At 57.7% G+C, this 27,184-nt stretch overlaps 1 protein-coding gene across 1 annotated transcript in view; it reads left to right on the top strand.

Annotated features, from left to right (window-relative positions):
- Positions 1 to 24,591, top strand: part of KCNQ4 (potassium voltage-gated channel subfamily Q member 4) — a gene marked incomplete at its 5' end in the record, with an annotated part of 57,740 nt that extends 33,149 nt beyond the window's left edge. Inside the window, 13 exons of the mRNA XM_046660742.1 lie at positions 74 to 164; positions 804 to 930; positions 1,152 to 1,327; positions 2,033 to 2,158; positions 2,565 to 2,675; positions 2,872 to 2,967; positions 5,849 to 5,937; positions 7,650 to 7,811; positions 14,562 to 14,782; positions 16,484 to 16,583; positions 18,802 to 18,933; positions 21,424 to 21,550; positions 22,424 to 24,591. Coding sequence (XP_046516698.1) covers positions 74 to 164; positions 804 to 930; positions 1,152 to 1,327; positions 2,033 to 2,158; positions 2,565 to 2,675; positions 2,872 to 2,967; positions 5,849 to 5,937; positions 7,650 to 7,811; positions 14,562 to 14,782; positions 16,484 to 16,583; positions 18,802 to 18,933; positions 21,424 to 21,550; positions 22,424 to 22,636 — 1,771 coding nt within the window. The remainder of the gene's footprint in view (positions 1 to 73; positions 165 to 803; positions 931 to 1,151; positions 1,328 to 2,032; positions 2,159 to 2,564; positions 2,676 to 2,871; positions 2,968 to 5,848; positions 5,938 to 7,649; positions 7,812 to 14,561; positions 14,783 to 16,483; positions 16,584 to 18,801; positions 18,934 to 21,423; positions 21,551 to 22,423) is intronic.
- Positions 24,592 to 27,184: the final 2,593 nt, after the last annotated feature.

The raw sequence follows: 27,184 nt of genomic DNA, 5'->3' as shown, positions 1-27,184 counted from the left end.
CCTCCTGTCAAAGGCTCCTCGGCTGTCCTGTCCATCCAGCAGTCTAACCCTCTCCTTTGTGCTGCTGTTGCAGATTTTTGCTGGTCTTCAGCTGCCTGGTGCTGTCCGTGCTGTCCACTATTCAGGAGCACCAGGAACTTGCCAACGAGTGTCTCCTCATCTTGGTGAGTGCTGGAGTCCCCGGCTGAGGGAGGCTATGTAGTGTGCAGAGAGGCTTCTCAAACCATGGCTCAGAGAGCCACTTGCTGTGCTGTGTTCCTTGAGCTGGTGGCTGTCCCTCTCTGGGCTTCATCCCCTGCTTTTTGGCAGGCATTGGGGGGACCTCCTGCCTCTATGTCAGGGCTTATGGTGGGCCCAGAGAAGAGGCGAGTAGGCCCCACTCCTTCTCAGGACAAAACCCGCTAACTCCAGCCCTAGTGTGATGGGTTGGTTTTATTCCTTAAACAGACACACCTCGGAGGGGGACAGCTGACGGACAGCCACCCTTGATGTGACTCAGTCTGGCTTCCAGAGTCTGGGGTGGCTGGAATGGGGAGGGCGGGGTGAGGAGAAAAACCCAGACAGCTCATGGGGACAGGAAGGGGACGACAGACTTGAGTGTTCAGTCTCTTTGGAAGACACGGAAGGGGCCACCTTCCTTCTGGAATCCTCCTTAGATCCATGGAGGTGTAAGAACCTCCAGGAGAGGAGCTCTGAGGAAATCCGAGCAACCCTAAGCCCGGGACTCAGGGCTGGGCCGGTGCTGTGGGCCCTGGGCCCTGGTCCTGGAGAGGAGGACCAGCACTCAGGCCGCTGCCCCACAGGAGTTCGTGATGATCGTGGTGTTTGGCCTGGAGTACATCATCCGGGTCTGGTCCGCTGGATGCTGCTGCCGCTACCGAGGATGGCAGGGCCGCCTCCGCTTTGCCAGAAAACCCTTCTGTGTCATCGGTAAGAAGGCATGCCCTGCCCGCACCCGACTCTTGACCCCAAGCCCCAGGGTTGACACCTGTACCCACCCCTGACCCAGCCCTCGGCTGCCTTCGCAGACTCAACGGACCCTCCTGGGGTCCGTCCCCCCACGGTCCTAGGAATCCCCGACCTCGGGTCCCGACGCGGGGTGGGCTGACTCCCCGGCGCCGGCCGTGACCTCGCCACCCCCGCCCCTGCAGACTTCATCGTGTTCGTGGCCTCGGTGGCCGTCATCGCCGCGGGCACGCAGGGCAACATCTTTGCCACGTCCGCGTTGCGCAGCATGCGCTTCCTGCAGATCCTGCGCATGGTGCGCATGGACCGGCGCGGCGGCACCTGGAAGCTGCTCGGCTCGGTGGTCTACGCGCACAGCAAGGTGCGGCCGGGCCGGGGCGCCTCGGGCCGGGACGGAGCGCAGGGCCCGGGCGGAGCCAGGGGTGGGGAAGACTAGGGACTCAGCGGGGGCGAGGCCAGAGAGGGCTGTCTCTGGGGCAGGGGCGGGACCTGCGGGGGACTCAAGACCAGGGCAGGAGGCGGGGCTTAAGGGGCGGGGCCAGGTCGGGGCCGAAGCTGGGCGTGGGCGAGGCCTGGGAATCAGGACAAGCCAGGAGGCAGGGTCTCAGGGGTAAACCTTGAGAGTCTCCCTTGGCAAGTCCCGGGTTCGGGTATCCACGCTCACAGCAGAGTGAGGGGTCGCTGGGGGACTAGATGTAGGGCGGGATCGAGGCCTGCAAGTGGGGCTTAGGGGGCGGGGCAAGGTGGGCTGGGGCGGACCCTCAGCGCGGACCTGGAAGGCCAAGGGCGGGGCTGGGGCGGACCCTGCGGTTGTAGGAGGGCCTGGCCGCTTCCTGAAGGCGGGCAGGGTCTCCTTGAAGGGAGGCGCTGAGACAGAAAGGCGGGCCGCGCCGCCGCCGGGGAACTCCGAGCGATGGGGTACTTTTATCCCCTCCGAGAACACGCCCCACAGGCTATTCTGGGAGGCCCCCACTTCGCCGCCTCTCCCGGGTGGGCGCAGCATCCCGGCTTCCTCACGCCCCTCCGCCTCAGCCCTCCCCGTGGTCTCCCCCGTTGCTGCCCGCAGGAGCTGATCACCGCCTGGTACATCGGGTTCCTGGTGCTCATCTTCGCCTCCTTCCTGGTCTATCTGGCCGAGAAGGACGCCAACTCCGACTTCTCCTCCTACGCCGACTCGCTCTGGTGGGGGACGGTGCGTGAGGGTCTGTGCAGAGCCGCCCTTCTCCCTGGGATCCTCCCGGGCTGACCATCGTGACCCCGACTCAGGATTGAGCGGGCCTGTCCCTGTCTTCTCCGCTAGGGCTGGCACCCCCTGTGACAGCCCCACCCTGCCCCAGTGGATCCGCTTGAGTCCTCGTCTAGTTCCCCACCTCAAGCCCTTGTGGCCTGTACCCCTTCCTCCTGACCAACACGGGGAAGAGGGGAATCCATCTATGCCCCTAACTTGTCTCCTGTGACAAGTCCTTGTGACCAGTCTCTGTGGGCAACCACTGAGGCCCCTGCTCTCATGATCAGGCTCCCACCTGCCTGTGCCCCCAGCAAGCCCCTGTGGGTGGCCCCCGTAACCGGCCCTGCGGGTAACTGGTTTGTGTCCCCAGATTACACTGACGACCATCGGCTATGGTGACAAGACGCCCCACACATGGCTGGGCAGGGTCTTGGCTGCCGGCTTCGCCTTACTAGGCATCTCCTTCTTTGCCTTGCCTGCCGTGAGTCCCGCTCCACTTAGGATCGCCCGGCCTGGGGGAGAGGGGGGCTGGGGGCAGAGCTGTCTTAAGCTCCTGTCCTGCATTTGCGGGGCGGCGGGGGGGGGGGGGGCACCTCAGATGTGCAGGGATGGGGGCTCCTTCGCTGCCTTTTGTTGTCCCCACCACCACATTTCCCCAACCAGGCCTGTCCCCCTAGGGCATCCTTGGCTCCGGCTTTGCCCTGAAGGTGCAAGAGCAGCACCGGCAGAAGCACTTCGAGAAGCGGAGGATGCCAGCAGCCAACCTCATCCAGGTACAAGGCGCCCCGGAAGTCCCTGAACTGAACGGGTGTGTCAGCTCTGTATGCTGACCCGTGTGTCCCAGCTTCACAGCTATGACGCCATTTGAAGCTCAGAGAGATGTGACTTTTTTGGGGTCACGTGCCAAGTCAGGGACAGAGCTGGGATGCTGACTGAGATGGTCAGAAACTTTGTCCTGCACCAAAGGCCCAGTTTAGGGCTGGCCAGAGCGGCCCCGGTGTCCAACTCTGGCCCCAGCTCTACACGGCCTGAAGTGGAGTGGAGCCTGGACAAGAAGCCATAGGCCCCTGGTGGGTGGAGACCCAGTCCTGCCGTCCGTCAGCTGTGCAGTTATCAGGAAGCCTGCCACACTCCCAACACCTTAATTCATTCCACAAACACTCACCCAAATGAATGTCGTAACTACAGACAGAGATAAACGCCTTGAAAGAAAGAAATGGTTCTCTCAAGAGCATTTAACAGGGTACCTGGCTTGATCTGACCTTGAAGGGGAACTCAGGGATGACTACTCTGGGAAAGTGACACTTGAGCTGAGAGCTGGAGGATGGGTAGAGTTAACTAGGTGAAGAGGTGAAGTGGGGAGAATTCAAGGTAAGGGAACAGCATGTGCAAAGGCCCTGTGGTGTGTTTGATGAACTGGAAGGAGGCTAGCGAGGCTGGCAGAAATCTCAAGGGGGAATGTATAGTAGATAGGTGGGCCAGGCCCAGACCTGGGGTCACAGAGAGGAGTTTAACATTTTCCTAAGAGCAATGAAGAACCACTGACAGGTCTGAAGCAAGGGGAATGGGTGACATGATCAGGTTTGTGTTTTGAAAAGTGGGGAATAGACTGGAGGGTAACCCAGATGTGTCAGGGAGACCAGATAAGAGGCTCTGGCAACAGTCTGGGAGAGGCGGGGTGCTGGGTGGCTTGGACTAGGGTAGCAACAGATGAGATGAAAAGAGATGGGCAGATTCTGCATATTTAGGAGGTGAGATTGATGACGTGAGGAGTGAGGGAGAGGGAGGCGGTGGGGTGATTTCCAGGTTTCTGGCTTGCCCAACCGGATGGTTGATGGCCCTGCTCACTGGAGGGAGACCAGATTTGGAGCATGAAGAATCTGAGTTTGTGGAGCATGTGAGTCTGAGACCCCGAGTGGCCCATGTTGAGGAGGCAGCTGGCTGTGCAGGTCTGCGGCTGAAAAGGGGAATGTGCTGGGCGGAGCTGGTCGGGGCCATTGCCTGGAGACTGTAATGGAGCCCGGGGCAAGGCTGAGCTTGCCGGGTGGGGAGAGGAAAGAAGGAGAAGGGAGGACGGTCCAGAGCTGGGTCTTCAGGAACCTCAACATTCCGTGGCTGGGCGGGCAGAGTTAAACGGGCCCGAGGAGACAGAGAAGGAACGGCCAGAGGAGTGGGGAAAACCAGGAGCATGTGGTCTCAGTTTCCCGTCCCTGCTGAGGCGTCTGACTGGGCGTGGCCTGAGGCAAGGGCTCTGAGGTTTTGAGACTCCTCCTTGGCATCTCTCCAGTCGGGGCGTATGCAAGAGAAACCCCTGCAGGAAAGAGTTCAGGCAATACTGGCACAGCCCCCGAGCCCAAGTTTGACTGGCTGCCCTTATCTCTCCTCCCCAGGGTGGGACCCCCCTCCCCATTCCTGCTATCTCCAGCCACCAGCCCAGCCTTTCCCTCTCAGTATCCCCTGGGGCACAATGGCCACTGTCCCCTGGGAGCTGGCCTTCCAAGGGGCATTGTAGGGGCAGGCGGCTGGCACAGTCCATGCCGAGAGACAGCTGGTATTGTGGTGCCCATAATTAATGAGACAGCTCTGGCAGCTGCTCTCCAGCCCAAGCCAGGGGCCTAGGCAAGCAGGAAGTAAAAATATGCCTGTCCTGGGAGGGTGCCTGGCCAGTGAGGTCAGCGCTGGGCAGTCCCTAAAAGACAGGAAGCACCCAAAGAAGGAGGGCATCCAGAGCCCAGTTCTGCTTTGTCCTGCCTTGCAGCTTCCCTGCCTCCCTGCCCTCACCGATTGCCCCACTCACAGTCCCTCCCTGGCTCTTCTCCTTATCTAGAGGGGGTGGGACAGTCCTTCCTCTTGTCTGACCCGCATCCCTCTTGCTGCAGAGGAAACCGTGCAAGTCCCTGGATGCTGAGGGGTTGGTAGGTGATGTTCTTCTCTTCTCCTCCTCAATGCCATGGGCAGTGACAGGCAGCTAGGAAAGATGGGGTGAGTTATTATTAGTAATAATAATTCACTCAGTCAGTATTCATTCCCCGTACATTTGCAGAACACCTACCATGTGCCAGAGGATACAGCAGTGACCAAGACACAGCTTATAGTCTAGGAGGAGAGAAAGACATTAGCCAAATGCACATGAGTTGCTATTTCTCAGCCATGGTAGGGGAGATAACAGGGGTACTTAACAGGAGACCTCGGCATGAATACCTACTATGTGCCAGGCACTGCCCTTGGCATTTGATAGACATTTGCCCATTTAATCCTCACCACACCCTCTTATGTAAGTAGGATTATGTCCATTTTACAGATGAGGAAACTGAGGCTCCGCAGCCTCACTTTGTTTGTCCACATGAATAAGGGGCAAAGGTGGCACTGGAAACCCACGTCTGCCCCAAGACAACACCCCAGCTCTTAACTCCCGCACTCTTAGGCCCCTGGCTCCAAAGCGGATCTGTTTTTCACCTTGGGAAAGTCATTTCTCTCTAGGCCTCCGTTTCTTTGGCTGACCCTGCCAGTGGCCGTGGAATTGGAACTGGCCTCTGCCTCCGGGTTCCCTTCGGCTCGCCCAAGGCCTGGGTCCGTTCAGGGGCGGAGGGCTGGTGGGGGGCTGAGAGGCCTCACTGATGCTTTGTACCCCGCTTCCTTCCCCCATACCGCCAGGCTGCGTGGCGCCTCTACTCCACCGACACGAGCCGGGCCTACCTGACGGCCACCTGGTACTACTATGACAGCATCCTCCCATCCTTCAGGTAGGCCCCACTGCAGGGGGAAGGGCAGGGGCTGACAGCAATGCCCTTGAGGACAAGTGACTGGGACTCCGCCCTGGAGGATGGGAAAGGGGTGAGGGCTCCCAGGGGAGCATGTGAGGCTGGCTCTGCAGATCCTGTGTAACCCAGAGGCTGGAGTGTGCTCTCTCCCACTTTGCTCTGCCCAGGGAAGGTGGTGCACACTGGACACAGGGCGCGGGGTGAGCTCTGGGTCCCAGAGTGCTGGCAGTCACATGCTCACCTAAAGTTGATGCCACTCTGGGCAGTGGCCCAGCCAGCTCTTCTCCCCTCCGTGTAAGTTGGGGGCAGTGTTAGTCTGCCAGCCTGGCATGTTGCAGCTGGCTAGAGAAAGTGTGGGATGGGCCAGAATGGCTGTGCCAGAGTTGGGTTCGAGGGCTCTCAGAGCACCCCTGTGCATGAATATGGACCTGCTTTTACTGTGCCAGGCAGCAGCCTTAGCGCCCAGAAGTGGGTTCGCCCCCCCTAGCCCAGGCCAGGGTAAGACCACACAGGGGGTGGCTCCACGCAGGGGATTATTAATAGCATCACCAAGGTTCTTGTGGCCAGGTGCCTGGCCAGGCCCTGGGGCAGGAATGAAGACCATGGAGCTCGGCTCAGTCTGCGGGCAGGCGGGCGCCGAGTGCACGGCCAGGCCAGGCTGCTGTGCTCAGTGCTTCTGCGGGAGCCTGTTTTTGCCTCATTAGTTCTCCGAGAGCAGCTGTTGGGTGAGCCCACTCTCCCCTGCACCTGGCTGCCCCCCTCCCTGCCCCCTCCCAGCCCCAGGGGCTCCCCAGGGGAGGAGTGGGAGAGAAGGGGCTGGGAAGAAGGGCTCCCAGAAGTGCACCGTTCCCCCCATCTCTCCACCTGGCAGAGGCAGGCACCCCCCTCACAGACAGAGAAACTGGTTAGATCAGAACAAGGCGCCCTTTGCAGGAGCAGCCCTAAGGACTCAAGGCCAGGCCTTGGGGAGTGGGGCAGGGGCTGGTTTGTTAGAAATATGATGTGTGGGAGGTGAGGGAAGACTTGGGGGTGGGTGGTCTTGGGTCCTCTGGTAAGAGGGACAGAGCCTGGTGTGGAGTTGCTGGGTCCGCTGGGCTTCCTGCTCCCTGGACCTCCGTTTCCTCATCTGTGTGCTGAGAAGGCAGAGAGAGGAGGTATCCTCCTTGGGTTCTGGAAACAAGAAGTGGCCTGGAGAGTTTCGAAGAAGCTGAGCCCCAGATCTAGTTGGCAAGAACCCAGTGCTGCAGGGCAGAAAGCTGGGCTAGCCACCCTAGCAAGGCTCCCTCCTCAGCCTCAGTTTCCCCCCTCAGATCCGGGGGGTTGAGGACTCCAGGGCTGCTGCTGGCCTCCAGGTGGGCACAGCTCCGCACCCAGGCACTCAGCGTGAGGAGCAGAGGAAGCTGGGTTGGAGTTGCCACTTGCCACCTTGTGGGGGTGCCCTCAAGTGGAGCCCAGACTGCACAGCGATACTTGGCGTCCCTGAGGATTTCCCAGGAAGTCCTCAGAAATCAGAAAGGGAAGGAGGAATGCTAGTCTCTCCCACTCCCACCCCTGCCTGCTCCTGCCTGAGGTGTTTGCTGAGCACCTCTAGAGAGGCAGTGCCTGGCAGGATCCAAGCTCAGGAGCTCAGTGCCCACTGGGTGAGGGGGGTGTGCCAAGTCCCTGCCTGCTGCTGATGGTGCCCTCTCCTGCAGAGAGCTGGCCCTCTTGTTTGAGCACGTGCAACGGGCCCGCAATGGGGGCCTACGGCCCCTGGAGGTGCGGCGGGCGCCGGTACCCGACGGAGCGCCCTCCCGTTACCCGCCCGTTGCTACCTGCCACCGGCCGGGCAGCGCCTCCTTCTGCCCTGGGGAAAGGTAGGGGCCCCCAGGGCCGCCACCTCCTCTTGCTTCTCTTCCTCCTCTTCCATTCTCTGTCTCATCCTCTCTCAGACCTGCCTCCAGCCACTACGTGGGTGTCTGGGCCTGTTCTGGGGACCCCCAGGCCTTGTCATGAGGCCTGGGCAGTTGTCGTCGAATGGCCTGACAGGTACAGACTGAGAGCCTCTCTGGAGAGGCCAGGCTGGACTCACCTTTTTGTCACCTGGGCGAGTCGGGGAGATGTCCACACCACCCTTCCCCATCACCTCCTCCATTCATTCCATTGTCCTCTTTCTTTCTCTGTTTCCACGTCCCCCTCACTCTTCCACCCCTGCACCCCCATCCCTCCCGGGAAGCTGGAGAGAGGAGGAGGCCGCTGGCCACAGGTGCTTACGGCTCAGGTAATCGTGGGCATTCTGGGGTACAAGGGCAGGGAACCCCCTCCCCCGGCATGTTCCTCTAGAAGGGGCTTGACACTGAGCTCGCCTCTCGGGAACCACATACCAGCTGGAAAGAGAGCTCTGTGACTAAGAACCGCTGTAGGACCTGCGTAAACTCATCCAATGACTAATGCTCTTGTCTTGTGCAACCCTGTCCACAGCTTTGCTAATCCCAGAGGGTGCTCCCGGGATTCTCCCACAATGCCTTTCTTCCTTACTGAGGGACATTTTGCTGCTCCCAACAGTTTCTTTCCCCTTGACCTGTCTCTCCTGGAGCTTTTGCATCTTGAAAGAAGAACAAAGGAAGAACAATGCTTACCTCCACATAAATGTTCATAAATAGTGGAATTTCAGGTGTATTTGGATAAGGGAAGCCCACTAACCACATATGAGAAAGTGGCTGTGCCTGTGGAGGTTTAGCTTTGAGGTCAAGGACTCAATGCCCCCTCACTCCTCCCCTGTCCCCTACCCATCTCTTTTTTTGGTCTCATCTTCACATATCATCCCTGAATCAGCCAGGTGGACATTTGGGCCTCGAGCCTCAGGTGTGATGCTGAGCCCCAGGCCCAGAACAAGGGAGGGGAGAAGAGGTGAGCCACTCAGTGATCAGAGGAGGAGGTGCAGTGAAAGCTTGCCTCTGCCACCTGATGCTGTGTGTCCTTGAGAAACTCATCAAGTCACTCTGAGCCTCTGGGTCCTGGGCAGAAAATTAGTGATGTTTAGGCTGATGAGGGGCTCTGGCGTCTCTGGGTTTCTGGGCTGAAAAGGCCTGGGGAACCTGGACAATGGGGTTTTGGTGCAGAGGATGCTGGGGACAGCATTCCTTCCCTGTTCTCAGGTGGGGCACTTCTGGCCAAGGGCTGGACAGGAAGTGTGGAGAAGGAGAGCCCCTCCAGGTCTGGGACTGGAGGGAGGGGAAGTGTGGATGACCAGGCCCAGCTGGGAGCTCCCTGGAAGAGTCCATGGTGCGGCCCCACTCAGATTCTCTGCCCCTGCCTGAAGGCCCTTCATTGCCACCCCCAGCCCCCTCCAACCATGGCTTCCAGGCAGAAACTCAGAGTTCTGGCATTTGAGCTACCCTGCCCAGGGCCTGTCTCCCCAGGCCTGAATAGGGAGGCTCTGGGAATGGAGATTACCGGAGCCCAGCACCTACCATCTCCCACAGCTGCTCTGGGTCTCTGGGCCCTCCGAGGCCTAGGAACAGATTACTGCTCAGAGCTTGGCCACCACTAACTTCCAGCCTTGGGTCCATCTGCCCTGGAGTGTCTGCATGGCTGGGGCTTGTGGTGATGGTGGTGGAGTGTCCCTCTTCCCAGGGACCCCAGGGGGCTGACCCCAGGGGTGACTTCTAGGATATCGGTCACCAGGCTCAGGCCAAATGGCCATATCCTTAATCTTGGCTGCCTGGGGCCCAGACAGGACCCCCCCACACACATACATACCTGGTTGGTCACACCCTTAGTGGTGCTTGTGGAGGGACCCGGGCTGAGCACCTTCCCAGGACTACAGGAGCAGGATTTCCTGGGGAACGGCATTGTTAGGGCCAGCACCTCCTCTCTTTGGGGTTTTGCGACAAGGCTCTAAGCAGTGTTTCTCAAAGCAGGGTCCACTGACCTCTTGCATCAGCATCCCCTGGCATGTTGTTCAAAATGCAGATACCTGGACCTCTCCCCAAGCCCACAGGAGACTCCAGAGAGGAAGCACAGAATCCTGCACATTCAACATGCTCCCCAGGGGACCCTCATGCAAAACTTGAGAACCTGTGCATTCTGGGGATGTGGCCTGGAGGATGATTTGGGTGGGGCTCCTTCTCTCCCACCAGCCACAGGAGGCCGGCCCCATCCTGGCAGCTCCCCACGCTCTGCCCACCTGCCTTCTTCCCACTAACCTCTGTTTGTGTCTTGTTCTAACTTTCCAGCCAGATGTTTAGTAATAAACGGAGTTTCTTTCGGATCCACGCCAGCTGGAGACCGAGGTACCCCCTCGCCTGCTCCTCCTGTCCCCACTCCTCCTCGCCCCCCAAGTTCGGGGGCTGGAGAGGGGGACAGGATGGGCCTAGGACAAGGTGCATGTGCCTGCCGCCTGCCGTCTGCCTTGGGGCCCTGGTGAGCCCCTCGCCTTCCTGGGGATGCCTCTGCCAGGTCTAGGGGCATGAGACTGGCACCCGGTCTGCCAGGAGGGACACTTACACGAGGCTTGAGATGAGTTCTGGCTCTGCCGCTGACCCCTTGTACAATCTTGGCCAAATTGCTTCCCTTCTCTGGACCTCAGTTTCCCGTCTGTGGAATGGGCAGATTGAACTAGAGGCTCTCTGAGGGTCCTTCCCACTCTGACTTTAGCCAGGCCTTGGGTTTAGCTTCCTGGCTCCCCACTGCCCACCTAGGGACCCAGCAGATGCCTGAAGGAGCTGGCATTGGCACCTCTTTCGCTAACTCCAGAACTCAGCTCTTTTAGCTGCATCACCGCCCCATTCCTCGGTACCTGCCCTGCGCCAGGCCTGGCACTAGGGACACAGTGATGAATAAAACATGGTGCCTGGAGAGTGGCAAGGAGTCATTGCTGTTCGGTGTGATGAGCGCAACAAAAGGAGGAGGCAGAGGAGCTGTGGGGCCTGGGTCAGGCACTTCACCAGAGGCCCAAAAAGCAGTGAGCGTGAGTGAGGGCATGCCAAGGAAGTGGCGGGCACCAGGGTGAGGAGGGGAGAGAGCACAGCATGGCAGAGGAACAGGCAGCCCAGCGTGGCCAGATCTGAGAGCGGGAGGCCAGGAGCTGAGTTTGGGGGCAGCACTGGCTCATGAAGAACCCAAAAGCCCTGCGTGAGCTTCGTCCTGTTGGCCTGCCTGGCAGCCTGGGCTCCTGGAGTCCTGGGTTTCCCAAAAGTGCCTCTGGAGCCTTGTGGATTGGGGCCCATGAGGCGGGGATGAGTGACAGAGCTCCTGGCTGCTCTACCAAGAGGCAGTGTCCCTTAGAAATGTGGGTTCTGGGTCTGAACTTGGCCACCCCTCCCTAGCTAGGGGACCTTGGGCATAAGCCCTCTTGCCTCAGTTTCCTCAGATGTAAAATGTGGATGGTAATAGGATCTGCTTTCACTTCGACTGCACCTGGCTCAGAGGAGGCGCTGTGGAAATGTTGGCCTCGTTTGATTTAGTATGTTGAGCAGTTAAGATCTTGCCTACTTTAAAAAACAGCTTGGGAACCGTGGATGTAGGAAATGGGAATACACTGAATCTAAGCCGGCTCAGATCTGCCCCTCTGCAAGGTGACTTTGGTTCAGTGGGCGTGGTGGGCAGGAAGGGCAAGGCCAGGGGGGAGAGGCCAGTGCTGAGGCCGTTTCCACAGTCCTGAAGGGAGCGGCTGTACCCAGCACCTGAAGTGGGAGGCTGCCTCTCCTCCCGCCGCGACCTTGGCCTTCGGCAGGCAGATGATGGGTCCTTAAAGAAATTCCTTGTGGAAGTGAGTGCAGGGGTTGGGTCCAGCAGGACAGTCAGAAGGCAGCCTGTCCCATAGGACAGACCCAGTCAAGCCCCCCCCATCTGCCTCCCAGGCACTGACAGACCCCTTAGATCAGAGTTTGTTGACCTCACACCGTTGACGTTTGGGTGGGATAATTCTTTGGTGTTGGGAGCTGTCCTATGCCTTGTAGGATGTTTACCAGCATCCCTGGCCTCTACCCACTAGGTGCCAGGAGCATCCCCCAGTGTGGCAACCAAAAATGTTTCCAGCATTGGCAAATGTCCCCTGGTGAGCAAAATCACCCTCAGTTGAGAACCACTGCCCTAGACCCGATCCTGATTGCTTGTCCCGGAGAAAGAACACCATCTCTGAAGTCAGAGAAAGCTGGGTTCCGGTGCTAACTCCATCCATGGGAGCTCTGTGACCCTGCGCATGTCATTTCCCCTCCTTCCACAGCCGTAAAATAGGGGTGGTAAATACAGAACCCACCACGTGCAGTGGCCGGGGAACTGAAAGGGATAAGGCGTCAGACAGGACCTTGTGTGTTCTAAGGAGCCTGGGGAGGGGAGGAGCTCTTTCGATGTCCACCGTGTGCCAGGTTTCTTTCCATTTTCTTTGAGCTTTTAGGCTCCAGAGAGGCTGACGTGAGCCATTCTCTGGGCCCTGCCCAAAGAGCTGGAAGCCAGGGCCACCCATGGGAAAATGGTGCCTTCTTAGATTGATGAGGAGCCCAGGGCCTGTGGCTGGCTGGAAAGTTACAGAACCCACAAACCTGGCTGAAAGCTCCTTCAACCATCACAGAATCAGAGCTGGAAAGGGACCTTTCAAGGCCTCTAGTGCAAGCCCCCAGACCCCTCCTCCGTAAGTGCTGCTGAATGCAAGCTTAGTCTTGCTTGCACACTTCTCGTGATGGGGAGGTCACTCCCTTTCCCAGAACGCCATTGGACTGATGTGCTGGGTGCAGAGATCTGGAGTTCCAGGCCCTTGGCTGAGTGTCAGGGCCTTCTCTACCCCCTTCTCTGCCTCTCCCCCTCGGAGGAGCGGAGGACAGAAGGAGGGGTTGCACGGGCCACGCGAGTGTGGGGCGGGGGGTGCCTGCCAGCATGAGGAGAGCCCGAAAGAATGGCTCTGCAGAGGAAAGTTTGGGAGAGCCAACCTCAAACTTCGGTTGGAATCTTTGGGATGTGTTGAGGGGATACTGGGCCAGCAAACAGCATGCTGGATTGTGGGGGCCACCCCTGACCTTCCCTTCAGATATCCTCAGGGCCCCAGTCCTTAACCTATAACCTCTCCCCTCTGGGCAGAGGCCCCTACCCCTAAGGATGGCCCTACATCCTGGCTGCCTTCCCAAAGGTGCCCCTGGTTTCGAGATCTCCCTCACCCCAGCACCTTGGCTCTATACCCTGTACCCCATGCCCTGGGCATGGGGGACTCCGGCTCCCACCCAACTCTGAAACCAGAATCTGTCCTCTGCTCAACCCTTGATCTGAAAGTCCCTGAGGGTAGGTGACAGTCTCCTCCCCCAGTTCCTGCCCCACCTCAGGCCTCCTCTGAGACTGGCTTGTGCTCTCCTGAGCCAGGACCCTAGACATTTGGGGCAGAAGGGCCCCAAACCTGTCTGCAGAGGGCCCTCCGAGAGGCAAGCCACAGCCACAGCAGGGAGGCAGCGGTGACACCATAGGGCATGGGTTGGGGATGTTTGCATAGGTCCTACTCGAACAGCGAAAACGTGGTCCTTGGACCTCTTGGACGCAGAGTTCCTCTGCCAGGTATTGGTTAACCAGGGCCTGGCCTGGGGACCCTGAGGCCTGCCCCCACCTGTCTTCCTCCAAGGTTTGGGGGATGTGGTGGGAGCTGGGGTGTGGGAAGGGAACTCTGAGTGCGTGCACAGACATGCACGTGTATGTTTACATGCACAGAGACATGTGTAGGTGCTCTCGAACTAGGGGCTCAGTAGGCAGTGGGGGTGTAGGGCCGGGAGGGGGGATCCACGGCCATGTGGGCAGGATGTCAGTCCAGGCAGGCAGAGCTCAGGCAGGGGAGACCACAGAACAGGTTATAGGCCTTCACTAGGAGGCTGGGCACCAGGCATGTCCTGGGCATACATGTGGGCTCAGCAGCAAGACCCACAAGGCCAAGGACCCTCAGCAGCCAGTACACTGCATTCCTCCAGGGGCACCATTTACACTGAAGTCTGTGTGATGGAGAACTTGGGAATTTTGCAGTGCACTGCCTGTACAGCTGTACCAGGTCCTAAAGCCCTGACCTGACCAGTGTGGGATCAGATAGCTCCAACAGTGGGGAAAGGAGAAGAATATAAATTGATCCATGTACACACACTGGTACCTGTGTATCCACACTGTGCAAACACACATACCACCCCCCAACTCCACACAGCCTGTCCCTGTGTACGGTGAGGAGCTGGAGGCCCACCTCAGTGGCAGGGTGAGCTTCTCCATCTCTCAGCAGCCTGCCTGTGCCCAGAGTGGTCACCGCCTCCACCTCCACCCACCCATGTGGGCCAGGCCAGCTCCCCTGTCCTCCTGTCTGTCTCTGACTCCCTTCTTGGGTTTCTCTCACTCCTTCCACTCTGACATCTGTCTCCTGTGCACCCCTTATCTGTCCGGGCAATGAGGGGTGGGAGGTGGGGGTGGGGAGAGGATCTGCTCAGACTGCCCTTAGTAGGGGTCAGGGCTGCCCTCGCCACACCCTCGTCCCATCCCAGGAAGTCTCCACTTGGTGGAGAAGCAGGACCCAGTAGCCACCCCTGAGTCCTAAGTCAGCCGTGTCCCCACTCCCGCCCACCCCGGCTCCCGCTAACTTGGCTCTCTTCCCGGCTGACCGGCCCTGCCAGCAGCCGGATGGGCATCAAAGACCGCATCCGGATGGGCAGCTCCCAGCGGCGGACGGGCCCCTCCAAGCAGCACCTGGCACCCCCGCCAATGCCCGCCTCCCCGAGCAGCGAGCAGGTGGGTGAGGGCACCAGCCCCACCAAGGTGCAGAAAAGCTGGAGCTTCAACGACCGCACCCGCTTCCGGGCGTCACTGAGACTCAAACCCCGCACCTCTGCGGAGGGTGAGCCCTGGGGGTCTGGGCCCCGGACCCGCTGGGGGTGGCAGGGTGGGGACAGAGTCTGGGCTGGGGGTGGGAAAACTTGGTTCTAGTCCTAGCTCTGCAACTGATTGACCGTCTTTGAGCATTGGTCTTCCGGTCTGTGAAACGGGCCTCGCAATACCTGCTTGGCTGGGCTCTGGACTGTCTGCGAATCCAGCGAGAAGGCGGAGGGTGGCACTTGGTAGTGGTGAGGAGCACAGGCTTTGAATCCAGGCTTTGCTGTTTCTCTTGGGCAAGTAACCTAATCTCTCTGGGCCTCATTCCCCTCATCTGTAAAACGGGGATGGTAATAGTATCTACTTCATAAGATTGCTGTGAGGATTAAATGAGATTATCCCCGGAAGGTGACCAGAAGTTTCTGGAATATAGTAAGTCCTCAACAGAAGCCAGCTGCATTGCAAGTGTGCTTTGGAAGGAGCAGGAGTCATCCTTGCTGAGCCCTGACTGCACAGCCCCACACTGGATGATGTGGTTGACTTCTCCCAACGACCCTGGGAAGTAGGTTCTGTTTTTATGCCCATTTCACGGACGTGGGGACTGAGGTCTCTCAGCTAGTCAGTGGCAGTGCTGCTCTCCTCAACCAGGTCTGTCCAGCTCCACAGCCCATGCTCCCCTCCCTGCCCTCTTCAGCCAGCCCAGCCTGCGGGCATGAGGCTGTGAACGTTGTGGGGCTCACTGTTTAACCAGTTAGGTCACTTTTTTGAGTTCTGGCTCCGCACTTGCACAGTGACAGGTAAGGCACGTTTCTGTGCCTCAGTGTGCTCTTCTGGAAAAGGAGAGGGCTGGACCCAGTGCCCTGGAAGACTTCTCCCAGCTTTGACATGTTTCAGGCCGCTGGTGGGAGAAGAAGGGGGTGGGTGGACAAGGCTGGAGGAAGGGGACAGGGAGCCCCTTTGGCCTTGGAGGGAGGGGACCCAGCTACACTGCCTCTGTCTGTGCTTATCAGCCCCCAAGATGCTGCCAGCTAACAACTCGGACAGCCCTTTCCTAGAAAGTTACAGGACGCCACAAACCAGTCTTTTGGAGGTGCTGACCCACGGTAGCCTGGGCGTGGCTGGTGCCCTGAGCCTCCTCTTCCCCGCCTAAGCAGCTGCCTGGCCTCCGCCACCTCCTGCCCCTGTGAGGCCAGGATGGCATCGCCTCTCTGCCGTGCAGGGCACTAGCCTCGGAGAAGCCGTTTCTCTCATCGGGGAGGATGACTTGCTTTAGGGGCCTTCCCCAGTAGCAGAGCTAGGCACGGGAGCCAGCCCCTTGAGCTTCCTTCCCTCTTGGCTGAAGGATGACTGTGTGCGTGATGATGTGCAGAGGGTACAAGCCCCTTTTTCTCTGGGGCTCCTTGTCCTGCGTGGTGGGACCAGTGGGGCTTCCTCCAGGGCTGGGTGCAATTTGCCCCAGGCCAGAGCAGATGTGCCCTAAAGCAGCTCCCACCCACCTGGCCACCAGGCAGATGTTTACCCTGACTGGCCACAGGGCAGATGGACATGCAACAAAGTGGGGTTTTCCGCTCTGGGTAGGGCCTGGTCTGCCTTGTGCCCCCAGGAAGGTTCTGGGCCCTTTCTGGTCCTCTGTCTCCCCGAGATCTCTAAGAATGTTCAGCATGTGGTGGTGGAGGCTGAGAGCAGCCTCTTCTGCTGCCACCACCTGGGCCCCCTGACTTTCCAGAGGGCCCCTCGGAGGAAGTGGCAGAGGAGAAGAGCTACCAGTGTGAGCTCACAGTGGACGACGTCATGCCTGCTGTGAAGACAGTTATCCGCTCCGTCAGGTGAGACTGAGGGTGGCCTCCTCATGCGTCTGCCCCCCATGGAGGCTCCCCCTCCAGAGCCTGCCCTCAGGGCCAGGCCTGGCCTAGCTCCCTGGCACGCCGCTGCTGCTCGCCTGGCACCCTTGGCGGTGCTGGGCTGGCGAAGCCTCTGGAGTGTGGGTGGGATGGGAGGTGGCATATGGCTGCTCAGGTCTGGAGGGCTGGCTGGGTGGGGCGGTGGGCATAGGTCGCCATCACGGTCCCTCTCTCAGACCCGCAGTGTCCTCTCTGCTTCTCTCTCCTTTCTTCTGTCTCTCACTTTATATCTGTCTCTCTTCTCTTTATTTCTCTCTCTCTCTGGATGTGTCCAGCATCTGCCTGCCTCTCCCTGTGTCTCCGTCTCATGCGCTGTCTCCCTCCATCTCCGTGTCTCACTCTCATCCTCCTTCTGCCCCTGTGTCTTAGACTTTCTGTCTCTCCTTGGGTGGCTTGCCCTCAGCCTGTCTGTCTCCCCCAGGATTTCCTCTAGAGCAGTGCTTTTCAAACCACAGGTCACAACAGTTTGAAATCAACTTAGTGAAATCAATTTAGCAGGCTATGCATTAAAAAGAAGAGAACAGAATAGAAAATATTGGAGTCCACCCTTGGAGTGAGGATAAATAATGTTTATGAAACTTATGTTTCTGTTATATATATGTGTGTACCGGTCTCTGATATAAAATGTATTTCTTATGGTGGGTTTGGTCAAAAGGTTCGAAAGCCCCTGCCCTACTGGCTGTCGCTGCCTTGACAATTAAGAGGGGACCAGTCTCCTGAGCCCTTTAGCCATGGCCCCGGCACGGATCTGCCCCCAAGCCCCTTGGAATGGAGTTCTGGCCTGGTCTCTGTCCCCAGCCTGCAGCTCCAGCTCCAGACGCCCCCTTACTCCCCGGCCTTGCAGACCACCTCCTCTCTTCCCTGGCTGATGCACCTGCCCACAAGCCTCTTCCTTTTGTGTTCCTTTTAAAATTAGAGTCAACTGGACACCCCTCCCCCGAGAGTCTGAGGCCTCTCCCCATCCTCTTTTTACACATCCTGTCTCTCCCCTCCAAGTGACCAGCTTCTGGAACACACTGCCTGAGCTGCCACCTGGCTCAGGTCAGCTCTCCTTAGCCATCCCACAGACCCCTCACACCCATCATGCCCCAAACCTGCTCCTCCTCCTGTGTGGTGCAGTGGCGGGACCATCCACTCTGTCACTCAAGCCATGGGAGTCATCCTGGACTCTACTCAGAGCCTCTCAGTCCCACGTCCTGAATTGCTCAAAGCTGTTTTTTGTCTCTGCCCCACGGCCCCCTCCCAGCTCAGGCCCATCCCCTGGAGGTGATCTTCCTGCCCAAGACTCCGCCCCTCCAGGGCATTCCCCACACAGGCTGGCAGAACAGTCATGCTAAAGCAGAGTAAACCACATGCCCCCTTCCCCACCACCCTACCTTCCCATGGCCCAATCTCTGCCAGGAATTCAGGGCTTTTCAGAGTACCCCTTCCCAGGCCCCTTCCCAAGGCCAGTCTCTTTCCCTGTCTTCTTATACTGCCCCCTCCCCGCCCCGGTGGATTAATCCCTTGCCTTCACTTCCTGTTCTGACTACTTTGAACTGACTGACTCCCACACCTCCATGCCTGTCTGTGTGCAGAAAGCCACCCTTCATCCCTGTCCTCTTGCCAGGGCACTGGGAAGTATCACTCCCAAGACTTGTCCCCTGTCCTCCCTTCTATGGTCCCCAGCCCTCTTCTCCATTCCTTGACATGGCCCTTGTTACCCCATAATTATCTACATCCTCTCCATCTCCCACCCCAGGCCTGGGTCCGGATCTGATGCCCCTTTGAGGGCCCAGGGTCCAGCATAGTGGTGCTAACAAGCAACTGTGGAGTGAATGCAGAAATGTCTTCCCCCAAGCTGTCACCATCAACAGTGTGCACAGATGTCTGCCCTGTGTCCCACCTAGCAGAGGGAGACCAGGCCAGTCCCTGCCCGCCGAGGCTAATGCGCCCGCAGACACAGGCACATGAGAAAATACCCAGCACACCTACAGAGGGCGCAGGGGTGGGAGCCGGGTAGCGGGGAGGGAGGCTGGGAGACCCAGCAGAGGTTGTGTGCAGTGGCCCAAGCAGGAGGTGCCCTGGTGACAAGCCGGTGGCAAAGGGACAGAGAGGGGGTTGGAAATGAATCCCTTCCCTCTGAGACCCCCTCCCCCAACAGGATCCTGAAGTTCCTGGTGGCCAAAAGGAAGTTCAAGGAGACGCTGCGACCGTACGACGTGAAGGACGTCATCGAGCAGTACTCGGCAGGGCACCTGGACATGCTAGGCCGGATCAAGAGCCTGCAGGCTCGGTGGGTGGCCCGCCCCGCATGGGGTGGGGGGCGGCAGGGAGGTGGGGACCCTAACCCCCCCGCACGAGGTCTGCGGGCGGGAGACCCTCCGCGGCGCCGAACGGAGCCCCGAGCGCCCCCTAGGGGCTGCTGCGGCCCCTGGCATTTCTGGCAAGGGCCCTGGCTTGCCCCACGCCTGAGGCCAGACGCTGCACTTGTCTTCGCCCTGAAGAATAGCCTAGCCGCAGGTCCCCTGTGCGAATCCTCTGGACCTGCGCGTCTTAGGGGACATCTTTAGATGACTGTTTCCTGCTCCTAATATAATAGGTTTAAGATAATCAGTGACCTCCAGGGTTGGCCTGGTAGCGAGTGGTTAAGTTTGCTGCCTCTGCTTTCGTGCCCCGGGTCCACAGGCTGGGATTCCGGGTCCTATGTGCTGCTCATCAAGCCACGCTGTGGCGGTGCCCCACATACAAAATAGAGGAAGACTGGCACAGATGTTAGCTCAGCAACAATCTTCCTTAAGCAAAAAGAGGAAGATTGGCAACAGGTGCTAGCTCAGCAACAATCTTCTTCACCAAAAAAAAAAAAAAAAAAAAAAGTGACCTCTCACCTCCCAAGGGGGTAGGCAAATTGTCCTGAATGCTGCCCACCTCTTGCCTCTGGAATCCTCCAGCACCTCTCTCTCGGCCCAACATATAGGAAGAATTCTCATACCAAGACCTCAGTCACCCACACTGTGCCCCTCGCCTCTGTGGCTGCATTCTCACTGTCCATTCATTCATTCTCTCAAGAAAGAGTCATCGGGCATTTGTTACCCACCAGACAGCAGGGATATGGTGGAAAGCAAAGCAGAGTCCCTGCCCTCAGGGAGCTTCCCTTCCTGTGGAAGGAGAACAGATGATAAATAAATGAACCAGAATAGTCAGATGATAAATGCTAAGGAGAAAAATAAGGCCTAGGGTGTCGGGGTTTGCAATTTTAAATAGGTGAAAAGGTGACATTTGAGAAAAAATTAAAGGTGAGGCAGCCAGCTCTGTGGCTGTTTAAATAGTTTCCAGAGGGAACAGCAGGTGCAAAGGCTTGGAGATTGGCGGGAGCTGGGGTGTGGTTTTAGGAGCAGCAGGGAGCCTCATGTGTCTGTTCTGGCGTGAGAGAAGTAGGAGCAGAGCTGAGAAGGCTAATGGCTCTTAGACTGTAAAAAGCATCGAAGGCCACTGTGAAGATGCTGGCCTTCATCCAGGGGGAGATGCAAGCACTGGGGGGTTTTGAGCAAAGGACCAAGAAGCTCCGAGTTATGCTGTAAAAGGATCAACCTAGGTGCTGTGTTGAGAACGGTCTATGAGGGAGCTGGGGGGACACGAGGACCAGTGAGCAGGCTACTTCAGACGTCCAGGCAAGAGATGATGGGGACTTGGACCAGGGTGCCAGCAGTGGAGGTGGGGAGAAATGATCAGATTCTAGATATATTTTGAAGGTAGAGTTGACAGGGTCGTCTGATGGGAGAGTCAAGGATGAGGCCAAGGTTTTTGATTTGAGCAAGAGGAAAGAGTTGTCGTTTATTGACACAGAGGAGGCAATGAGTAGAGCAAGTTTCGATCCAGAAAGTTGGGAGGTGTTGGGTTTGTGACGCCTATCAGACATCTAAATAGAGTGTTGATCTGGCAGTTAGAGGAATGTGGAGTTCGGGGGAGAGGTATAGGCTGGAGATACAGATTTGTGTCAAGAGCGTATAGAGGAATTGAAAATCTGGAACTGAAGACATCACTTAGCGAGTGAGAATAAATAGAGAAAAGAAGTCCCAGGAGTGAGCCTTGGGTCCTGCAATGTTTAGAGGTTGTGGAGATAAAGAAGGAACCGGCAAAGGAGACTGGGAAGGAGCGGTCAGTGAGGAAGGATGGGAGACGGTGGTGTTTGGCAAGCCAAGAAGAAGGTGCAGGAAGAAGGGGTGATCTGATGTGCGGAGCGCTGCTAATAGTCAAGTGTAATGAAGACTGAGAATTGATCATCGAATCTAGCAACATGGAGGTCATTTGGGATCTTGACGACAATAGTTTTGGTGAAATGGTGGGAATGAAAGCCTGATTGGGGTAGGTTTTAGAGAGAAAGGAAGGAGAGAAATTGGAGATAGAGAGTAGAGATAACACTTTCAAGAAGTTTGCCGTAAAGGAGAGCAGAAAAACAAGGTTAGGACCAGCTCCAGCTTGTCCCCCTCATAAGTCACCTTCCCACTTGTGTCTCTCCCTCTTTTCCCAGTCCACCATCTCCCACCGGTCCTCCCATCAGGCGGTGGTTTTGTCATGCTTGTGTGTGGTGCCTTTGCTCGGCCAGCTTGAAAACACGCAACGCCGCAGCCCATTCCCTCCAGCCACCTCGGTCTCCACTGGCAGGGCAGAACGGCCCCCTCCCACCAGGGCAGGCTGTCTCCCCTCTCAGCAGGCAACCTCGAGTTCTTATGGGAGGGACGAGTGGCGTGTGTCTGGGCCCTTTAACGATTCCCTTTCCCCACAGGGTGGACCAGATTGTGGGCCGCGGCCCCGGGGACCGGAAGACCCGGGAGAAGGGCGACAAGCCCTCCGACTCGGAGGCGGTGGATGAAATCAGTATGATGGGACGCGTGGTCAAGGTGGAGAAGCAGGTGAGTGTGGGAGGGAGTTTCGCTGGTGTAGCAGCGCTAGCTGTCGACCGAGAAGCTTTGGAAGGCCGCGGGGACAAGCACCGGGGGAGGGTGCGCCCTTCAGAGCCGCTGGCCCGAGCACCGGGGGAAGCCCAAGCAGGGCCCGAGCAACCGCGCCCGGCAGAACCCCGCCCCACAGGTAAGCCCCGCCTCCCAGGAAGCCCGCCCACTCCTACTGAACCACCCGATAGACCCACCCTCTCCTGCCAAGACCCGCCCTAGGTTGCTGTAGTCTAGATAAGTCCAAGTCGCGCCTATTTCATTTAACCCCGCCTCTGTTTTCTCTTTCGGTCGCCCGGACTATCCCTTACAATCACAACTAAATTTCGGGGGAGGGCAGGAATAAGACCTAGTTTCCCAGCTTCGTCCCGCCCTCCAGTCAAGCTCCGCCCTTCCTCGCGGACGAGCCGCGTCTCCCAGACACCCCCCTTCCCGGGACAAGCCCGGCTGCCCAGCCGCGTCTCGTCCCCAGGTCCCGTCTATAGCACCGCCTGATCTCGCTCAAGCTCCGCCCACATCAGCTCCCTTCTCAAACCCCGCCTCCAGGCTCGCTCCGTCCTCGAATCCCGCCTCCAGTCCCGGTCAAGCCCCGCCCACACCCTCTCCACTCCTAAACCCCGCCTCCAGGCTCGCTCCGTCCTCGAATCCCGCCTCCAGTCCTGGTCAAGCTCCGCCCACACCCTCTCCACTCCTAAACCCCGCCTCCAGGCTCGCCCCGCCCCCAGTCCCGCTGAAGCCGCGCCCACATCCTCTCCCCTCCCAAGCCCCGCCTCCAGGCTCGCCCCGCCCCTACGTCCTGGCCAAGCCCCGCCTCCAGCCGCGCCCTGCCCGCAGGTGCAGTCCATTGAGCACAAGCTGGACCTGCTGTTGGGCTTCTACTCGCGCTGCCTGCGCTCCGGCACCTCGGCCAGCCTGGGCGCCGTGCAAGTGCCGCTCTTCGACCCCGACATCACCTCTGACTACCACAGCCCTGTGGACCACGAGGACATCTCCGCCTCCGCCCAGACGCTCAGCATCTCCCGCTCGGTCAGCACCAACATGGACTGAGGGGCTTCTCAGGGGCCGGGCAGCGCTCGGCCAGCCCCTCGGCCCGGCGCTCGGCCCCGCCCGCTGAGGCCTCCGGCTCCTCTCTTACTTGAACTGCTCCCGCGCGGGGAGAGAGGCCACACGCACTATTGAACTGCCTGGGCGGGCGAGCTACCGCTGTGGGTGCCAGCGACTCGCCCCACCTCAGGAGCGCGAGATGCCAGGCCGCAGGGAGGGCAGCAGCAGCAGCGGCTGCCCGCGACCTCTGGGCCCGCCAGAGCCCCGCGCGGCCCGCCTGGCAGGGGCACTGACCGGAAAGTGGGAGCGGGGCGCTGAGGCCAGGGCCCTGGCCCTGACCCAGCTTCCAGCTATGCAAGGTGAGGTGTCCGGCCGGCCTTCGGACAGAGCACGAAAGCCGTCCCGCCAAGTCCCCGCCCCACTTGAGGGTGGGCCCAAGGTGCCCCACAGGTACCCACAAGCACAGGACCCTGCCACAAGGCAGGTGGGCACCATATATGCAAACTATGTTAAATATGCAACTTTGGGGACCCCCATGGGGTCCCTCTGCCCCTCCCCCTTGGGAGATGGGCCTCCAGCAGTAGCTGGTCTCAGGCTGCTTGGCCATGACCCGCAACCCCATTCTTTGGCATATCACCCCCTCCCCACCCAGCTTAGGGCCTCTTTCTCCCTTGCCTCCCCCAAGGGCAGTGCCTGGGCCTTCCTTCCCATCTGCAGGTGTCCCGCCCCAGCAGCTCCCTCTGCCTGCTGGATGTCCACTCCCCTCTTTGGCCCTGCAGACACCTTTAACAGCACAAGTTTCTGTATTCTCCCCTAAACCTCCCCCAGACGATGCTGCTGCAATCACACAAACATATCCCTTTAGTTTCCCCAGACATGCAGAAGGTCTCTCACACTCACACTGACACAATCACACACACTTAGAGACGTGAGCACAGAGCCATTCAGCCTCTCCCGGGCCTCTGCAGCTGATGCCAGTAAACTGGCCTTGCAAGGTGATGTCCACTACAAGGAGGCCCCCACTTCATCCAGGTGGGAGAGGGAGCTCTGAAGTGACCCCAGGTCTCTCTAGGCCCCACCCCAGAGCTTTACCAGCTCCCCTTCCTCAAGAGGATCTACTCCTCCGTGGTCCAGGAGCCCTAACTGCTGCCTTTGCCTGCCCCCGAGAGCCCTCTTTGGCGTCCCCACAGCACAACTCACGCCTAGGCCTCTGGGCCCCGACAGCACTGGAAAGATCCCGGGCCCTTCCCCAGGGTGGTTATCAGGCCTGCTTCTATCTAGGCTTGTCCCCTTTCTAGTCACTCTAACTCCCAGAGAAACTAATAATGCACCCAGCAACTCCCATTTTTCAGGCACCAGCTGTGCGTCTGGCGCTCATATGCACTGTCTCCCCTCCTGCCATGCCCCGCTCTTCACGTCAGTTGGCAGCCCCCATACTGGCATAAGCCCCCATCCACTCCAGACTCCCAGCACCTCTTTGGTATCCCTACCCCTTTGTCCCTCTTCTGCAAAGCCAATGCAGGTGGCAGGGGGGTGATGGGTGGTGGACCAAGGGGGACCGTCTCTGGGGTGCCAGCGAACAGGGGCTCAGGCCCAGCTGCCTGCATCTTGTGACTGGGGACCTGCATGCACCAGCGCCAGGGCTGGGGTTGGGTCTTGCTCAGCCCCATGGTGCCCAGCCTCTGCCCCAACAAACCCTCTGCATGTGACCATCATGCCCTGGACAGAGCCTGTCCTGGCGCACTTCACCCGCACTACGCTGTCCTCAGAGAGCCACCCCTCTGCCCACTCAGAGACAGAGCTGTGGAGAGGGGCAGGAGAATGGGATTACCCTATGACCAAAGGAGACTTGGCAAGAAGCCTGCCCTCCTTCCACGATCAAGGTTCCCTACCAACCCGGTTCTCGGATATGCAAGTACCTCACTTTGTTAACTTATTAACTTATTGGTTTCATTAAAGTTTTCAGTAGGAGGTGGTTGGTCTTGGCTGTTCGGGGGCTGTGGGGTGGGGCTGGTCTGGGGGTGAGAAGATTTGAATTAGACAGGACTCTTGGTTGTCACAACAAAAACTCAACCCCTTACGGCTTAAGCAAGAAAATGAAACTTATTGGCCCAGATGACTAAAAAGTCCAGGGGAAAGATTTGGCTCCATGCACTGCTACATCTGGGTGCTTAACTGTGTTGGGGATCTGTCTTCTGTCTCAGCCTTCCTCTCAGGCAGGCTGACCTCTCATGGTGACCCCCAGCACTTGCAAATATACTTCCTTTTGGTGTAACGCCCCAGTGGAAAGTGAGTGCCACTTTCCTGATAGTTTGTATCACTCAGAGTTCAGTCAGGAAAACAGAAACTACACTAGGTTTTTCAGCAAGGAGAATTTGCTGTAGGGGATGGGTCATACTGATGTAGGTGGGCTGAAAGAACAAAAGAGAACCTTGAGAGAAGCTAGAGAACATCACAGCGGGAAGCAGCTTCCACTCCTAGAGCTGCAGGAATGTAGGGAAGAGGTGGGGTTAGCAGAACCTACAAGCTTGATTGGGGGAGCCCTGTAGTCGGGGGCTCAGAGGTCTGGAGAGGGGTGCTGTCTGGCCTGTGCCAGCACTGGCTAGGGGATACGATGAAGCTTGTCTGGGAGTGCAGCAAGAAAGCTGATGGCTTGGGTCCACTGTTGCTACCACTCTGTTGCTGATAAGGTTAGGAAGCAAAGGAAGAAGGTGGTCTCCTCTCCTGCTGCCCTTCAGTCTTGCCCTAGTGCCCCTTATTGTGAAAGCCGGCTGACAGGGGAGTAATGTGGTTTGCAGAGTCCCAGCCCCAGCATCAGAGAGCAGAGCACAGAAGGCTGCCTTTGGAACTGAAAGACAATAATAGCTTAATAACTAGCACAATCTGCCCCTCTGGACGCTCAGTATCCACACACATCAATCCACACATATTTGAACCTCCATATAGCAACAGTAGCTCCCACTTAATAAGATGAAACTATCTTGCAAACAAACGAAGACACTCTAACCCTCTTCCCTAAAGTGGGAAAAACACGAAGTCCTGCCATCCAATAGATGTCTCCATCTCCAGCAGTTAGTCGTGGAATCCATATTTGGGTGATGTTAATTACTTCTCTAATTCGGTCATAATCCCGCCTGCAATGAAATACCAAACTGTAAAGTTAGCGATCACTTGCAATCTTTATATAATAAAATGATAGGGGGAAAGGAGGAAGGAAGAAAAAATTATGTAATAAGACACACAACAGGCAAGGAAGAAAATATGCATAGCTGCAATGGACCTTCTGGTAACTGGTCAGAGTTCCATTGTTGATCTCTGTATATCTATATCTGTCTCTCTCTTTCTCCCACTGCCCTTCTGTGTTCCCTTTACCCTCAGCCAGGGCCTCAGCTAGTTAGGCTTCTTTACGTGGTGGAGTGACCCAAAGAATCATTCCTGACAGATCTGAATCCTCAGTGGTCCTGCCCGGTTTCGGGTGCCATAGGTTTTCATTAACTTTTACCATGGTACATGGAAGTGCTAAGAGGGACCCTAGAGAATCCCCCAGGTTCTAGACATGGTCCTCCTCACCCTTGTTGTGTGGCAGCATCCCAATTTCCCCTTGGGAATGAAGACCAGTCAGGCAGCCAGTACCTTAACTCTTTCTTTTCCTGTTGGTTTAGTGGCATGAGGAGCCCAAAATGGCAGTGAGGAATTTCAACTTCTAATTCAGTGAAACCTTGCTTCCCTTCCCTTGAGAACTAAGACCTCCAAACTAACAGAGCCCAACGTTGTGGGGACAAGAAGCAAAAGTTTTGTCAGTGGGTGTCGTGGCCTGAATAACAGCCACCCAAAGATACCAGGTCCTAATCTTTGAATTAGTCAAATGTTTCCTTATAAGGAAAAGAGATCTTTGTAGATATGATTGAGTTAATGATCTTGACATGGGGAGATCATCCTGGACTATCAGTGGGCCCTAAATCCAATTGCAAGTGGCCTTTTAAGAGAGAGGTGAAGATCTCACACACGAAAGAGGAGGAGACAATATGAATGAGGAGCAGAGGCTGGAGTAACGTGGCCACCGCAAAGGAATGATGGCAGCCAGCAGAAGCCGAGAGAGGCAAGGACCGGATTCTCTCCCGGAGCTCTGGAGGGTGTGTGGCCCTGCTGACACCTTGATTTTGGCCCCGCGAAGCTGATGTTGAACTTCTGTCCTCCAGAACTGTGAGAGAATAAAGTCTGATGTTTTAAGCCGCCAAGTTGATAGTAATTTGTTACGGCAGCCACAGGAAATTAATCCTGTGGGTTATTTGGTGTAATAGCGAGAGAAGCCGCTCTCACGACTTCCCTTTGGTTCCTGAACCCTATATTCTGGCTGTGTTAATGAGGATAAATGGCTTCCCCCTCCAGGATGGAAAGGATCCAGTGGAATGAACCTGGCACCAGTGGCTGGATGAATCCCTACAGAATGGCAATATATTGGGTGTTCAAGATTTGTGTCTACTGATGGTAGGTTGGACATACAGTGGTGGCATTAGCCAGATCAGCCTTGGTGGGGTAAACCCATATTGT

This window comes from Equus quagga, chromosome 5 (genome assembly GCF_021613505.1).
Source record: "Equus quagga isolate Etosha38 chromosome 5, UCLA_HA_Equagga_1.0, whole genome shotgun sequence".
NCBI classification, from domain to species: Eukaryota; Metazoa; Chordata; class Mammalia; order Perissodactyla; family Equidae; genus Equus; species Equus quagga.
The sequence above is the reverse complement of the archived record's forward strand: the minus strand, read 5'-3'. Positions and strand labels throughout refer to the sequence as shown.